Source organism: Tenebrio molitor, chromosome 4 (assembly GCF_963966145.1).
Source record: "Tenebrio molitor chromosome 4, icTenMoli1.1, whole genome shotgun sequence".
Classification (NCBI taxonomy): domain Eukaryota; kingdom Metazoa; phylum Arthropoda; class Insecta; order Coleoptera; family Tenebrionidae; genus Tenebrio; species Tenebrio molitor.
In genome coordinates, this window is record NC_091049.1 from 5760519 (window position 1) to 5778778 (window position 18260).

An 18260-nucleotide genomic window follows, 5' to 3' on the forward strand; every position below is an offset into this window, starting at 1 on the left:
TTCAAAAATTTAAAAATTTTGGACTTAGAGAACACATTGGTAGTTGAAATTCAAAAAGGTATATTATTATACTCATGTCATACCGTGAGGAAGTTCCTTAACATTGACACAAAACATAAAACACAAAAAAGTCAAAATGTAGAGGCGAGACGCCGGTAATTATGTTGATTAGCACCGCACTATTACTTGATAGTAATATCCGTAATAGTGTATGTACTCCGGCAAAATTGCCGTGCCGCCGGGTAATAATAATAAGAATATCTAGACATACCTATAAACATTTAACAATAGCAAAATTATGAAAATTATAGAATTAATAAAAATGAAGAAGATAGAAATGTAAAGCACATTTCAATGCATTTTTTGAATACCATTTTGCAACATGAATATTTTTTTTACTAAATCTGATTCAAAGCAGCTTGATGAGTTAAAAAATCAAAATGAAAGAGAGAAACAGAGTAAATTTGAAAAACTTTGGGTTTTTATTTAGTTTGTTACTCTCTTTTTTATTTTAACGTTATGATATTGCGTTTCGGGAAATAAAGCCACTGTAATTGTAAGGGGCGCGGTATCGAGGCCGCATTATTATTATTATTTGAAACAATCGTGCCATAAAAATCTGATACTTATTGGCAAACAGATAATAAGTGCTTTACCCTGTATTTATTTATGCGCAAATATCTGTGTAGATAAAAATAAATTAAAAATAATCTAAAAATCCTGTCCCACATACCTTGAGTTACCGTAACGTGTTGTAAATCAAGTTGTCTGATAAATGAACAATAATTTTGGCAGGATGTTAAACATAAACAAAATTAGTAAAAAATCGTAACAGATGGCGTGGATGCTCCGATGCGGTCCGATAAGCAAAAAATGCGCAAAACAATAAAAAAAGCGTTCAAATAATCCGGTTTAGCCGCAAAGCCCCGTTTTGTTCCGGAGCCGTCCCTAATCCCGTCAATTTTTCCCACTCATCGCCCGTCTCCGGACCCACCCGCCCCCGTCCAGATCGTCCCATGCAAAATCAGCTTTTGCCATTCAAATCAGCTCCAACTACTTTCTAATCCGGGATCAGTCGCGAACTCCGGAGAAAAACCGCCCCCCGACCAAACCGACGATCGACAGCGTGGCAACAAAACGCGATCGACAATCGATAGTAAACAAAATAATTGTTGTCGACGGCGAGCTCGTCCGAGCGCGTTCGGCCTTGCTCGGCTGGCGCGCTGGTTTGTTTCAGAATTCCAGTTTTCCAGTAACGGCGGACGCGCTGCGCTGACAAGGTGAGATCGCAGACACCTGTGCCGAGTGACGCGTCGACAAGCGAGAATCGCGCCAGTGTCGAAAGCAGCGCAATTCGCGATCCCGGCGGCTCCGGGGATGTGCTGAGCGCCCGGATTTGTGTGCAGTGCTCTGGAGGATTTCAACGATGGACTCCGGTACCGTGCTGGTCTTCGCGGTCGGGTTCGTCTTCGCGACGCAAGGTAAGAAAGAAGGAGTGCCGCGAGCGAGTTTAACAAACTGCCGACTCTTTTCCGACGGCGTTTCTTTTCGCTAAGGCCGCGTTCACGCGCCTTCCGGATGCGCCCGTTCGCGGTCAAGGCCGATCCTCCGGGATTCGAATTTTAACGGTCGCGGGAGGCGGCGGGGGGCGGGCCTACCTGACCGGTCCGGCCCGTAAATGAGTCAGGTGTGCCGGAATGGGCCTCTCTTTGTTGTCGGGCCCCGCCGCACCCCCCGCCGTCTTGAACAGGTGGTTTTTGTCCCGTCGGGTTCGCCCCCGCCGCAGGGGATCGACGGATCTCGGGGGCGGCAGCCGACGAAAGAAGCTCCGGAGGCGGCGCCCCACCGCCGCTAGGCCTTTCTGACGACTTTTTCACAACCAAAAGTTGAAATTTTACGATATCAAAGCCCAACGTCAAATTTACTGCTCAGTTGAGTAAAAAAAAAAAAAAACGGCACGACTAGTTTTGTCACTTACTAAGTGGACTGAATTCAGTTCTAAACGGCTTAAGTCATTTGTCACAGCCTGGTTTACTTTACCTTAACTTAAATCCAGTCCCAAATCCTCGTTTTGTAAAAGTGACTAAACTTAGTCTTTCATGAAAGTTAATTAACTGCTTTAATTAAACTGAGGTGATAATGCGCATGTTTTTCGATAAATACAAACATCTATACTACACATGAATGATAACAACTTACATCATTGATTCGTGGGGGGGAGATATCTAATAATCTAATTAAGGAATGTGATAAGTAAAATGAAACTAAAATCAGCGCGCTAAACTAAAAATGCGTGAATTTGAAATAAATTAAAATTAAACTAACTCAAAAGTTGTTTAAATTGGAATTAAACGTGAAGTGAACCAGAACTAACCTAAAATTAAAATGAAACTAAACTAATACTAAACTGGAAGTACCTAAATTAAAGGAGGACTGGATTAAATTAAGAGTAAAGCAACTGTAAGTAGAAGTAAACTAAAGTTAGTAAATTTAAAGTGAGCCAGAACTAAACTGAAATTAAAATTGAACCAAGTTTAAACTAAACTGAAAGTAGGGGTTTGGAACGATTTGGAAAAAAAATAGTTTTGTTGATTTTAACCAAAATAAAGCGTTTCGAGTTTTAATTTCTTGGTAAACAGGATGTTGCAAAATTTGTTTAGAAATTAAAAGTAATAGTAATTGGTTTGTTGAAATATTTGTATTAGAAATAATTGTAGATTAATGAAATAGTTTCATGATAATTAGCTATTTCGCTGGAGTGATAGAGGAATTTCGTAAGTTTATGTGGGTGAAGTTTAATTAAACTAAATTTTCCCTATGCCAGTTTGGTTGATTTAGTTTAAAAGAAGTGTAATAACTTTATTCCAGACAAAACTCTGATGAAGAAAATAGATAATATCTTGTTAGTGCAGTTTAACTTAATTAATTTACTCTATTCCTAGTTTTAATTTACATTAAGAGCAACAAAAGGAATTTCACCAAATTGTTATGCAATATCAAATATTGTTACATTACTGTTTGTTGTTAAGTTGTGCATTTCTAAAGTGATAACCTACATTACTCGACTCATATGGTGAGTTTCCTACAAATAATTAAGAATTAAATTAAAATTAAATTTACACTAATTTTAAATTAAACTAAATTAAAACTAACCGTGACTCAAAAATTGTAAGTGTTCTGATAAGTTTGATAAATTTAGAAAGTATAGTTTTCCCATTTATAATTTGGTTTTACTACCAGCCCTGTTGTAAGGGTGTTAAATACCCCGACAATAGGCAACTACCGCCATAAATCCTAGGACTGTAAAAGAAGGTCTGTTGTCTGAGCAGGTTACAATATCTTCACTATCGCCAAAACCACAACCCCAGCCGCTAATAATTACAATTGCACTGCCATAAAACCAAATTATAAATGGGAAAACTATAATTCTTCTAAGTGATAATTTTCCAGTAAACAGAATCTCGTATTTTTTTTGTGGAAATTAACTAAAAGATGACTCAAAATAAAAATCTGATTATAATTGGTTTGTTTGATTTCATTCTTAATTAAAAAAAAAGATATGTGATAACAGTATAAAAGTGTTTTTTTAAATTTGGTGTTGAAGAGTCGATTGTGAATGAACCACTTAATAAAAACAGTGATTTTTCAAACTGCAGATTAAAAGCACAAACTACGCAAAAAGTGAGGTTAGATTTAAATAGCTGATGAACCACTTGTCCTAAAAAAGACTGATATTTCAAACTGGATATTAAAAACACGCAGAAAGTGAGGTTAGATGTAAACAGCTGATCAGAGTGGTGTTCACAATCGACTTTTCAACGCCAACTTCGACGCCTTATTTATAATAATTTAAAGATTTGTAGAGTGCTAGTGTTCCAGGCATTTGTCCATAGGTTCATTCTTCATTCCAATTAAACCAATTTAAGCAGATTAAATTAACAAAATAATCTAAAGGACAATTAAACTAAAATTAAACTGTAATAAAATTAAAATTAAAAGATTGACAAGATTCGCTTGGAAAATATTTAAAAAATTAGATTAGATTAGGTTAGATTAATTTTAATAAACCCAGAAAATAAATAACTGACAGTGATAATTTTTCACCAACTAAACGTAATTTAGTGATTTATAATTACTCAAAGAAATGTTGAGTTTCGTTGGGTTTAATTAAATTTACACTACCTACACTGTATAACTATCCCGATTGATTTAATTTAAGACACGTCCTAGCTTCCAAACAAATTTCGAGTTACATAATTTGGAACCCCGTTAGTGCCGAATAATTTAATTAAGTAACTCTTCTGCTAGATTACAATTAATTTACATCAAGAGTAAAAACAGCAATTTCACTAACAGTTATGTGATATGGGAAATGGTTACGTGGTCGTTTGTTAAATTATGCATTTCTAAAACTGCAATTTACATTATTGCATGTGTTACGTGTTGTTAGTGAATGTCGGTGTTCCTCAAATTTTCCTTAAACCAAAATCTAATGAAGAAAGTTCACCTGTACGATCTAAACACCTTTCACATTGTTTTGGCATAATGGGAGGCCTTGATTTATTTTTTTTACGTTGGACACACTGATTTCCGTCACTAAAGTGCCTGATAAGTGATAACGTGTTGCTGAATTACCCGCGATGTTTGAGTATTCTTCTCTTGCAGACTAGTAAAACTGACAACAATGCACTAGACATTGACGCTGTTTATAACCTCCAAGCTTTACTACAAAATGAAATACAAATTTTCCATGGCCTCCCATTATGCCAAAACAACGTGAATGGATTTTAGTTACATTAATTTAGATTTGTTTAAAATTGACACCAAACTGACCAAAATTAATTCACAATTAATACCGAATTAGCTGTATTTTTTCGATTTTTTTCGTCACGTACTTAATTTGATTTTAATGAAAATTGCATTTTAACGATTCGAACGAAATTGACAGTTTGATCACGTTTAAGCCGTGAAACTATCCAGTTTGGTGTAAATTTAGTTACTGGTTGAAACTTCAACTACGTTTTTTGAAAATAATTAATTCAAGCTGTAAACATAAATTTTTCAAATGAACTTACACTAATTTATCAAATAAGCGGAATAAATTTCGTAAAAGCGGAAGCTCATTTGAAATTCTAATGCGTTTTTTGAAATCATTAAACGTTAACGAGTACAAATTCATTTTTTTTTTTCACATTTAGGACGACCCCAACAATAACCTAGAGCTCGCTTGATAAATTAAACGATAATAATATTTACACTATCTTTATCTATTATCATTTAAGCAAATGATAAGGATTAATCGTTGATAACAGAGGAAAATAAAATTTGACCCAAAATCGTAGAACCAATCGTTATTGATTGTGTGTTGGCAGATGGCGCTCGTTGCCAAAAAGGCGCCAAATTTGAATGTTTCAAAGCTTAATTAAATGTTTTGGTTTTAATTTTAAGAAAAACACTGAAAATAAAAGAAATTAAAATAGGGTTTTGTTTTAATTCCAAATTATTTTTCCATTATCTAGTAGATGTCACTACTTGTGAAAAGGCGCCAAAATATTAATTAATAAGAAATTAAAAAATATGTACAGATTTATCTTTTCTAGTAAATTTATTAACATTTAGTTAAATTAATCTAAGCCAAACAGCTTTTTATTGTTTTATTTTGTAATCTTAAGGAAACTAGTGAAACCACTATATAAATTGAAATTAGTTGAAATTTATATTTTTATTGTTATTGTTTGTAAATAAACTTAAGAAATAAGAAAACAAAAGATGTGACTAAATTTAAGTAGAAAAAGCTCTAAGTAAATTATACTAAGCGACAGTTCTTAGAGCGCTGTCAAATCTGCTATTGCCCGACAGATGTCACCACTCCTAAAACCCGCGGCAAATTTAAATCTGCATCGAATTTTCCGCCGCCGCCACCATCGCGCACCGGAACCTCAGCTTGAACCCATTCCTTGAGGCCGGTGCCATTTGGAGCACTTCCCGCCTCCTTGATTAAAAACAAACAGCGATCCTCAGCCGGCTGCGTTTAATGCGCCTTTATCTAAGACAAACGACGTGAACACGGCCTAAGCCCATCATCGGCCGACCCATCCGGAGATAACCCCGCGACCATCACACGCACGCTGCGCCCCGCCGCCCCCGCGGGCTAACAACCTGGCTCGGCCGGACCAACGAAGCGTAACTGTTGAATGCGCCAGAGCGAAGACGGATTCCTACGGGGCAGGGCCGGATCGTGGCGGGCGGGGGACCGGCCAGGACCGTAACGGACTCCTGAGGGCGGCGCGCATTAAGGCGGCTTCACGCTCGCCTGCTCCCTTTAAAAATATTTCTCTGATGCAAATCGACACGACAAAAACATCCCACGGGTCGCGCAGCGATAAATTTCACGCTCCGGATACCGAAGACAAAGGCGCACCGGAGTCGGGGGTACCGTTGCACAGGATCGGGTGCACAAGATGGTGCGAGCGCGCACATTGCATGTGTGACGTCACGTCGCGAAGCGACGACGTAATGTTAAGCGTAGCGAACAAGAAAAACAAATGAAACACTCTGTATATTGATGACGGGCAGATAATGGTAATTTGGCAATTGTGAAACTAAAGCAAAATAAAAGGAAAATTATTCTGGTGGAAATTTAGCCGAATTTGGCTGAATAAAACGGCAGTTTAAGTAAGTTTAGTTTATTGTGCTTAGTTTTGATGAAAACTTAGAACGTCGAATGCTGAATTAGTTTTAGTTTTCATTGACGTAACGGTAGAATGAAATTAAACAATTAATGGTAACAAATGTTCGTGCACTAAAAGAATGTCACTTACATTACGCATTTTAACTTAACACTAAGACCTACTCAATGTGTTTAAATTAACAGATAATAGACGAAATAATTTTTTTTTTAATTAAGGAAATCGTGGAGTAAATTACACTAAGCTAAGTGAAGTGTCGTTAGTTATTTCTGTTAATTGTTAACTAACACTAAAAGCACCAAAAAATTAAATTAAACCACAAATCTTTGCAATTTTCTTTTAATGCGTACTGTGGATAATAGTATATTATTTGACGAGCTAATAATGCCTATCATAATCCACGAGGGTGAAAGTTAAAAAACTCGCCTGCGGCTCGTTTTTTAATCACCAGAGTGGATTATAGGCATTAATCGCGAGTTAAATACGACGTTTTATCTACGACCTACGACTTTTTTTTATAAAACACTTAGCTTACAACATTTTAAACATCTGTGACTTATGATAAATCACAAGTGACTTATAGTAAGTCACGGGTGTAATTTAGGACTAGCATAATGTATCTATAGTTACGTAAATAATAAACGCATTATTTAATGGCCGTAGATAAATTAATAAATAAAATACAAAGAGAACAAATAACTAAAGTAAGAGTTTTTTAACAGATTTTCAAGATCTTTGTTAGTTGGTAGATATTACTACTCATTATTTGTAGGTGTGAAAATGTTAAAAGATAAACCAGAAAAATAAAATTTTCGCTTGTTATCTTCACCTTAAAGTGAAGTGTTGCCGATATTATTTGTGCATTAGTAGATAACATGTGTGGAAAGGAAGAGTGGAGTGAGAAAGAAAAAGTGATAAAACAAAAAGGAAAACTGAGAGACAAGAAGGAAATAGAGAAGATATTCATAGACAAGGATCTGACAAAACAAGAACGAGAGATACACAAGAAACTAAGAACGATCGCGAAAGAAGAAAAAAGGGAAGGGAAAGAAGTAAATGTGGGATATAAGAAAATAACAATAGAGGGGGTACAGTAGAGATGGAATGAAGAAAGGGGGAGACTAGACAGTTTTCAATAGGAGGAGGAATAGGGAATGGAGAAAACGGTAATGGAAAAAGGATAAAGAAGTGCAAAGGGGAACACAAGAGGGAAGATACGAAGGAGGGGGCACAAGCAAAAAAGATAACGAAAGATAACGAAAAGATGAAGACAACAAGAAGAGGAGTCGAAGATACAATAAAAGAAAACTGGAAAGAATATATGCTCGTGGGAGGGGACTTCAACGGGAGAACAGGAGACAGAGGAGCAAGAAATTGGGAAGAAGAGAGGGGGGATGGAAAAAGAAAATCCAAAGACAAGGGGGAAAATACAGAGGGGAATAGATTGAAGAAAATGGATGGAAAGTATTGAATGGGAACAAACAAGGGGAAGAAGAGGGGAAACAGTGATAGACTACGGACTACGAAGAAACATGGGAAAGACTAGTAGAAGAATTCATAGGAGAAAGAGCAGATCGGACCATCTCCCGCTTGAAATAAGTATAGAAGAAACGAACAATGAAGAAAGGAGAAAAGGAAGAGCAAAGGAGGAGCAAAAGAAGGTGAGAATAAAAATATCGGATGGTCAAGGACTACAAGAGTAAAGGAGGAGACTAGAAAAAGTCAGATTTTTGAAGAGCAGGAGGTCGAGAAGATGGCGGTAGAACTGAAAAAAGTAATTGAAAAAGCAACGACAAAGAAAGAGATAATAATCAAGGGAGCAAAAGCGACAGGAAGGAAAAATGAGCGGTGGGACAAAGAATGTGAACAATTGAAAACGGATTGGTGGCGTAGTTGAATGTGCCGCAAGCCACGTAACATGAGTGAGACTAGTATCGCCGATAGGTGGCGATACCGGCGGGAGTGGAAATCTGTCTGTTTGTATAACGTTGCGAGACCATCCAAAATTTGTGTGGGTTTTCAAGGCCGACTGCGATGAGACAATCATGACAATAATGACCCTGTATATGACAATATATCATGGGCTCAAATGAAAACCTGCGCAGAGTAGGCGTTGAAAAAAATTAACCATTTGGAATGATGTAAAGTTTGAATTTCCCGCCGTTTGACACGAATGACATTTGTTGATGTTTAATCGGCACACAATAAAATTGAACATGTTTGTTTTCAGCAAAGAGCGTTATTCTATTTTTAATGTAAAACATTGCAAAGAAAGAAAAAGACTGAAAGATGTTTTGTTTATAAATTTTAGGTTATCTGTCAACATGTTCTAATTACAACTGTCAATTTACACTTTAAAAATTCAAAACAATTGACGGTTTCCAACGTCTTCCCAGATCTGTATTTCATGAAATGACGCTGTTGTTTAATGAAAATCTGCGACTAATTTTATATTCCCTAACTGTAACTAACAATCAAGGAAACATGAAATGTGGCTTAATCTTCCTTGATGATAATCCTTAAATGGTGGGAAATAAGAGAACTAACGTTAAAAATTTGCAAAGAACAAAAATGGACAGATGAATCGTAGGAAACAAATAATTGCAGTTAGTTGCATCAACTAAAATTAATTTAAGCTCGTGGTAATCCCTTTTTAATAGTGTTAGTTTTAATTCAATCAAACATTAACGACTAGTGTTGTAGAAATAAAATCTTTCTAGCGCAAGATAAACTAAATAAAAAAATGTAGATAAATTAAGAGAGATACAGAGACATTAAATTTAATTTTAGTTTAATTTGTGTCTGCTAATATTCCTGTATTAAATTTTATTTGGTTTAAGTTAAGGGAAATGAAGAATTAAAGGAGATGATCTGTTGCCACTTTCCATTAAACTAAACTAACAGATACTTAGCGGGCATCGAACGCATTTGCGACTGCACGATATTTCCTCTTCTTTTGAAGTAGAAATTAGTTTTAGTTTTGCGTTAATGAAAAGCTCCGGCGTGAACCTTTTATGTTGTTAATTTAGTGGAGCAATTTCTCTTGAAGCGTTGCATTTCCCAGAGTGTGAAAAGTAACAATAACAACAACACGGTAGATTTTGAATCCCTTAATTAATTTATGATGCGTAAAAACAAGCAAAAGTGCACAGCTGCATATTTAGCAATTCTACTTGTGAATGCATAAGCGAAGTTTAATTAACTAAAACATTAATTAAACAAAGATGATTCGACGCTCGCTAAACCCCTTCAAAGCTTAGTTCTGATTAAAAATAGAACAAATCTAGTCGGATGATGACAGGCGCGAAGTCTGCGGGGTCTAGCAGGCGAGCGCGAGTTGTCCGGCTTGTAAGTTACCGAATTGTACACATCCCGTGATTTGTCGCCGCCCCCGCTAATTACTCGAAAGACAATCGGGCATGAAGCGTCGGTTTTTGATCATGATTGCGCTAGAGCGCTCGCAATAATTAAATGTAGATGAGATTTTGTTAATTTCCGGTGGATCCCGCCATTTCGGCTTTGGAAAACTCCGGCACGTACACCTTGACTGGAAAATGAAAACGGCGGGGTGGGTCCCCCCCCGTCCCCGATTCTTAGTGAACTTAACACGGTCTGATCAATCTTCCGGTATTGGAGTTACCCGGAGCGGCCGTAATCTCGACTCCGGGATTTGGAAGAAAGCGCGCGTGGTCCGGGACGTGCGAGATCTACGGCTCACTAAATTTAGACTCGCCGAATGGGGTTTTTTCACGTCGGGGGCGGTTTTTGCTCGTTTAGTTGATAATTTCGGCCGGGAGGTCAGAGATGAAAGAGTGGCGCTCCCGGAGGAGGTCACGACGCCTCCGATTTCGGATTAATTTCGAACGGATTTACATCGCAGCGAGGTGGGAGCAAACGCTATAATTAGACGTGGCGACGAGGCTTTTTCTTAATTATACCACCTCATTCGACGAAAACCTAATTTATATTACATTTTTTATTTGGATTTTCACTTCACACACACTCCCACATCCCGAATTCGCTCACCAAATAAAATCATCTGTTGCGTCTCCCTTATTGTGAAAGCAACTGTACCTGCCTCCACATTCCGTACACAAATAGCTTTTCCATTTTATTGTTACTGGAATTTTAATATCTTGGCTGTGTACAGCTCTTTTCATAATGAGCCCCAGGTTGCAACACAGGGTCAATCGTGTCATCATCACCCACTTGCGTATGCCTTGTTGTGAAATAAATTGTACATTACACATTTTCTCCGCGGAAGAAACAAAAGATGTTTAATTGACAGGAATTTACACTTAGCTGTGCAAGAATTGAATAACAAAACAATTTCTTTTACATTCGTAAAAATTTACCAGATTTATTGCCAAACGCGACGCCACTGGTAAGCAGATTTTTCAGTAAAATGTCAATGAAACGTCAACGATGTGGTGTTGTTAACCTTAAACCGATAAAACGACTGCATACCAAGTATCATTTTAGTATACCATTTACAGTAGACAAACGTTTCGATAAAACAAAAGATGAGGTAGCACTCTTGATTTGTTTTTGTACATTATGATAAATTTAAATTAAGAGGGAAACTTTTGTTTTTGTTAAGTTGTGCATTTTTAAAATCACATTTTTTATATTAGATGTATTAGTTCTGTCATTAGTGAAAGTAGAAGAGCATAGACAATGCTTTTTAAATTTTTATTAAAACAAATTTAAGGACATTGATAAAATCTAAATTGAATTTAGATTTGATTAAAATCGATACTAAATTGGCGACAATCGATTTACTGTACCGAGTGATAAAAAAAAAAAAACAATTCAAGAGGACATCATTGACGTTTCTTTGACATTTCACCGAAAAATCTGCTTACCAGTGGAGTCGCGTTTGGCAATAAAGTTGGTAAATTACCCATTCTTATTTTGTTCTTGTTTATTTTATAAATTTTCTCCATTATCAGATAATAATAATAATAATAATATGCACAATTATAATTCCAACGTCTAAAATTTATGTGGTATGATTTATTATAAAGTAGCTTTTGAGACCACAAATTGTCCACGCCCATGCATTGAACGTTTATTTGCGTAGGATTCCGCTACGACATAACCGATAATTTGCAACGCCTGCTCTGATTTGTCTTCTTTTTTATCACATTGTACCAGTTGACTGTATTTTTCAACAGTCTCACTTAATTTTAATGAAAATTAAGTTTAAACGATTTGCGACAAGAGTTCGTATATTTATTTAGACAGCGTCTATTTTTTTCATCATTGATTACAATTAATTAATAAAAATTTACGCTTTACACCAACGCATTTTTAATAACACCAAGCGTTTAGGTTGCTTTTCCGTTTTTATTAAAACTTATATTTTATAATTAAACCTGAATGAGTTTTTTTTTATACGGGAAAGCGAAATGTTTACTAAAAAGTCATAATTACAGCCAGTTCTTCGTTCAACTAAGTAACTAATTTGCCATAAAGAATTCAATTAAGTCTTTCATTTTCAGTTTGTAACGTTGAATTATCAGATTCATTTTCTTTAAAAGATCACTAATGTAATTTTTTAATTGACATTGTGTAGTTCTTTTCACAACAAGCGAGGTTGCCAAATCGGTACGAACGAGATTGTGAGGCCTACCATGCGATCGGAAAAATTAGAGAAGGTCGTGATAAATACGCTTCAGTTGGCAGCACGGAAAAATTTAATTCAAATGTCATTGCAATAGCAATTGTCATTATTAACTTATATACAGGGTGTTTTTTAAATGCTAGTAAAAAAAGACTGGTAATAGGTGAGGATGAGTAGAACTCGTACACAAAAAAATAGTCTAATAAAAGTCTAGGTTTTCGAGATAAAAATAAATTAAATTTTGGTTAAAATTGTTAGTACGCTACTGAATTAAACGTAATTAAAAACGTAATTGGGGTTGTCAAGCAATTTTGAATCTCCAGAAGACCTGGTTTTTTTTTGTACTAGCATTTAAAAAACACCCTGTATAATCACTAATCTGTTTTAAGACTGACAACTGATAATTGAAATCTTAACGAATTGCCAACTGAAATTTTTGGTGACAGCATACTCTATTTTTTTTTCAATCTCACGGTATTATCCAGACTAGTGTCAAACAAATTGTACGTAATGCTAATTTAAAATCGAGTACATAATTTTGTAGCAATTTTGGCTTAATTTATGAAGATTTGAACAATTTCTTTAATTCGAAAAATCAAAAATGAGTGTTACTAACACTTTGGGTTATAGTTAACGTTTGCATAATTAAATTAAATTTTCTTTTAATTAAGAGTTTTGCTCTTAACTGTAGCCAATACTAAGGTGGTCCAGGCGTTAATTTAAATTGAGGATGATCCATAAAAAGTTCATGCTTAAGTTGGTCTTTACTTACGATTTTTTTAAATTAAAAATGTGTACAATTCGTCTCATACTGATCCAGTCACTCTGATGTACTCGTTGTCAGTGGAGACTAGATATCGCTGAACGATCAGTCGTCACTCAGATTACTGTTAAATGAACTGTACATAACATTTCTCAATTTGTTTTACTCCATTTAACAAGAACTTGCACCGAATTTTACATTTTAATGAAGTTTTCCATGAGTTAGATTGTTAATTTAGAATTTAATGAAATGTAAATTTAAGATTAAGTAATTGAGTAATTTTCTAATTTTGGCTTAATCTACGACGGTTTTGACAATTTCTTTATTTCGCAACAATCAAAAATAAGTGTAATAATTACAATTGTTAAGTGTTAATTAACATTTACACTTGAAATATGTACAGTCGCGAGCAATAAATTTTGGTCGTCAAGGTCATTCTTTGACTCAATCGAAAATGTTCCATTGTAAAACAATCGTAAATATCATAACCTATCATCATGTTGTATGACATTAATTGTCATTTTTTTTCTAATTTTTTTGACACTTTGTTGACATGAATTTTTTTAAATTTGTGACAATCTAACCAAATTTTGAAATGACATTGACGACCAAAATTTATTGCTCGCGACAGTACATTTTATTTAGTATAACTAAGCATAATTAAACTAAATTTTCGTCTATTGAAGAATTTTGCCCTCTTAATTGTAACCAATACTAAGGTGATTCAATTAATTTGATCTTTACGTATGAGAATTTTCTTAAAATTCAAAATGTGTACAATTCGTTTCATAATAATCCAGTGTGGACTATTGTCGGGGCAGCGACTCAATGGAGTAATAAACTGGCATGATCTTCACGTGATTTTCAAGGGTTAAAGGTGCGCGTTAAGAAGTACGGTGCAGCTCAATGCACGCAGCCGAAATTTAAATCTTACTATTTCATTCTTGAAATAGTAAGATTTAAATTTCCCACACAAAACTCAAATTGGCGAGCAGTGTAAATCACGCTTTTCATGACGTCGCTACGAACTATCACGTGACTGCTCCACTGGTTCGCCGCGCCAACTATAGATTTCGTTGAACGGCTAATGGTCACATAACACTTCACAATTGATTTTACTTCATCTAACTTGTTAATAAACATTTCCACGATCTAGACAGTTAACTTAATTTAATGAAATCTAAATAAAAATTTTAAACCTAGAAATTCCATTAATAAGAACTTACATTTACGAGTAGATTTACATCTTAATGAATTTTTAATCAATGCAAATAGTTCTCGTTTGTTTTAAGTCTCGAAGTTGGCTACTCTCTTAATTCGCCATCTAATTCCACTTAAAGTGATTAATTAAGTTTATGACATAAAAGTGCTACAAGCTATAGTGTAGACTAGATTTTACTTAATAATAATTAATTGACGTTTAAAGCTCGCGCAGCCAACTATCACATTAAGTGTAAATTTTTTCACCCAAAACCAGATTTCGGAAACATTTTTATGAAATCTGCATCAGTTACCTAAACAATCAACAAACAAACTCTTCCACCAATCAAATCTTGCGTTTTTGTTTTGTTTACGTTTGTAGCTGGCGTTTCCTTAATGATCAATTAAATCCCCCTAAAAGCAAACAAGTACACTTCTTTTCACAACAAACCGGCAACATCTCGTCTTGGCCTAGCTGCGTCCCGATTATCGTCGATCTACCTGTACAACCCTTTGAGCATCTGACATAGAGCTTACTCTACTGAAATTTCCACCAATTGAAAAATTCAAGTTGGCTATTCCGGACTAATCGACTTAAAACAACAATCAGGAGAGTCCCCCTCGCTCGAATTATCGGGCAACTGCCCCCGGGGCGGCCTTTCGCCGCTGCCGACCTTGACAGATAACTCGTATGGGAAACAATTGACACGCCGGCCGTCTAGATAGCCGTGCTAAACGACCAGATAAACACCGGTCGCCATGGTTGCAAATCACGTGGCTTTTTCGTCACTTCGCCAATTGAATAAGCCAAACAATCGACAATCGCTCACCGTTCCATTGTCCGTCGAACAATCCAGTGTGACATTATTGTCGTTGCGTAATGTACACTCGAGGCCCAAGCGGTCTCGATTGGGGTCAGATCGGGCGGAGTTAATGGACCGCTCGTAAAGTTTCTCCGGTCGGGAATGTCTGCGCGGTGAGTCAGCGCCACCTCACGAGATTCCATTGAAAATCTCAATTCAAGTGTGATGATGGGACTGCGTTCGCTTAGTGTAAATTGAGTCGTTAATTGTATTTTGTCGTCAGGTGTGCCGCGCGTTTTCTTTAATTGGGGCAGTTTAATTGAGAGAGGAGACGCTGTGACCAATTAGAATCGTTCCGGAGCGTTTAATTGTCCGGAAAAGAAGCGATTATCGCGGATAAATTGGCCGGACGGTTTAATTCCACTAAGGAACGAATTAAAAATCAAATTTTCGCTCGGTGTAAATAAACGGAGTTTAAACTGTATTTCGACAAGTTAAAACATGATGTTTTATGGCATAAATAATTGCGGATACGATGTGAAATGTGTTTCACTGTACGAAATAAACAAACAATAAATTTTTAAATTACTAATAAAGCAGAGCGGTAATTTTGATTTAATTTTAAAACGAACGAGAGGGATTTGTTAATTGAATTTCATTTAGGAAATGTTAAAAATTTAGGCTTTAATGATTTTTCGGAACGTTTATTTGCGCCTCTAAATTGGGGAAATTAGTTCGCCAAAGATTTTTTTATTAGTAATAAATTCTTAAAGTTGATTATCAAATTGAGGCAGTTATCATTATTGGCATCATTAAACAAATTATGAATTAAGGAGGTCTAGGTCGGCTTTAAATTAGTTGAAATTTGTTTGTTTGGACTTGTGTTGAGATAATTAACGCAAGTAAGTGTTGTATAATGTTTATTTGTCAATTTATCACAGTTATCATTTGAGCAGTTTTAAATTTAGTTGAGAGCCACTGTACAGAGTTAAATTAATAAATTGTCCAATACATCCGGACAGATTAACAAGATTAATTTAAATCGACCAATGTTTCTCGTGTGAAAATCTACATTATGATGCATCAAAGAATTTGCTTCTGTTTACATTAAATTGTAAATTTTAATTGTTTATACAGGGTGATTTTGAAAGTTGTGCAGATATTTTAACCAGTGGTAGAACTCCACAATAGGTAACGATTGAGCCAATAATGCCTGATACAAATGTTGATATTTTTGGAAAAAAGTTTTTCAAAAAAAGTTTGGGAGCCACTGAATTTTATGAAAAAATGGGTCAAAAAAATCATAGTAGAGTAAACTGGTAGGGTTTTTGATCTATGATGAAGCCCGTGGATATCCAGAGCTACCGCGGCAAATCTATGGTGAAAGGTTACCTCAAACGATACTTCCCAATGCACGAACCTTTGTAAACGTTGTGCAGCATCTTCGCGATTTCGGGCGTTTCGAAGTGTACTTGTAATTTTCATTGTTTCAACAGCTCTCTACAATAATTTAAATCAGAACACGTCAAAATTTATTAACACTATTTATTTATATTGTGACAGATTCACACATTTCAATTGAATTTATTAATATTTCCCACGTGGAAATTTGCATTAAGGCAAGGCACATCTGAATTAATTTCAAATTAAACTTTTAATTGGTTCAACCCAAAAATTAGCGGTTTAATTCAAGCTTATTAATACTTCTCGTGTGAAAATTGACACTAATGTATTTCATCTATCATATTCTTATTGGCCTAAAGTTAGTTTAAATGAAGTTGCAATTTTAAGTGACTTTAGATTTATTTTTTAATTTGAATTTCCACCAAACTGATGCATTTCTCATTAACTTTATCTGCCATAACCTAAAACTAACTTAAATGAAAATTTTAGAATCCTTCATTCCCCGCTTTACAACTAAGGGAACGTAGCATTTTTACTGTGCACTCTAACAACTTAAGTACCCCTAATTAAATTAAGCTAATCTCCATTAATTTAAATATAAATGTCCTCATTTGACACACGGTTGGTTTAAAAGTCGATTAATAAAATTCCTGTTTCGTATTCTCATTCACATCAAGAAAAAATTAACCCCTGGCGAAATTCCCACTGAACCAGCTTAGTGAAAATTGCGCCCCGAAATAATTTCATCTAATTATTTATGCCAATCAAACCGTGAATACGTTTTAGTTTAAAGAAGATTACACTAATGGCTGATCGATTTACTCGTAGTTTAACTAACGCTACACTTAAAACCGCATTTGGACAAACATCACCGTGATGGACAAATAATTTATGGTGGTCTAGCTTGTTTGGAGGAAACTGCGCGATTTACATCAAGATTTAAACTAAACTAATGCGGAACGAGGATGCAGAGCATTAACCTCGCCGCTGGCGTAACTTTTCACTAAACTAACATCTAATCTAATGCTAATGCGAGTGATGACACTCGTGTAGAAATACACAGTGAAAGTCGTGGAGAATCAAATTTGCAAAAGTTAAACTCGGTTTAAGACAAATATACAGGGTGGTTTTGCATAATAGATTTTTTGGTGGAAGAGGCAAATAAATATTGCAGAACATCATAAAATTATTTGGGAAGGGTCAAATTAAAATAATAATAATAATAATAATAATAATAATAATAGTAATATGTATAAGTATAAGAATTGAACAAAAGAAGGGAAAAATATGACAGGTCACCGCAGCTCGCTGGGAACAAAATTCCAATTCCGAACTCGCCCCCCTCGCCCCCGCCCCCGGTGAAAGTAGATCCGCGATCGCGTCCTTCGTTTACTTTTCCGCCGTGTAATCCGACCATTGTTGAAACATTAAATTCCAAGTGAACAATCGGAGACGGCGGCGTCGGCTCCGGTGAAGAATCTGTATAAATCAACATTACCGCCGCCCGGTCTGATTTATCGGGTGGGGGCGGCGCAGGGCCCTCACGCTTGTTTACGCCGCCACCGGTTGGGAAATCGCGGCGGCTAACGGTCGACCATCTCCGATAATAACAGTTGATGGGTCGGTTGGATAAGTTGGCGGTGGAAATGAATGAGTCCGCGAACTGGTAATAACCGACCCTGCATTGTAATTTCGTATGCATGAGTCATTGTCGGTCGTGATGTGCCGTTCGCTAGAAATAACGGGACAGACTGGGCGGCGCGGAGAAGGGGGCT

General features: G+C 36.0%; 1 protein-coding gene across 2 annotated transcripts in view; it reads left to right on the forward strand.

Annotated features, from left to right (window-relative positions):
• Window positions 1–1236: 1236 nt before the first annotated feature.
• Fas3 (fasciclin 3) overlaps window positions 1237–18260 on the forward strand; it is a 92096-nt gene continuing 75072 nt past the window's right edge. Inside the window, exon 1 of one of the 2 annotated variants that reach the window (XM_069044506.1) lies at window positions 1237–1481. In XM_069044506.1, the coding sequence (XP_068900607.1) occupies window positions 1427–1481 (55 nt within the window). In that variant the 5' untranslated portion in view covers window positions 1237–1426. The remainder of the gene's footprint in view (window positions 1482–18260) is intronic. The other variant, XM_069044507.1, reaches the window with a different exon arrangement.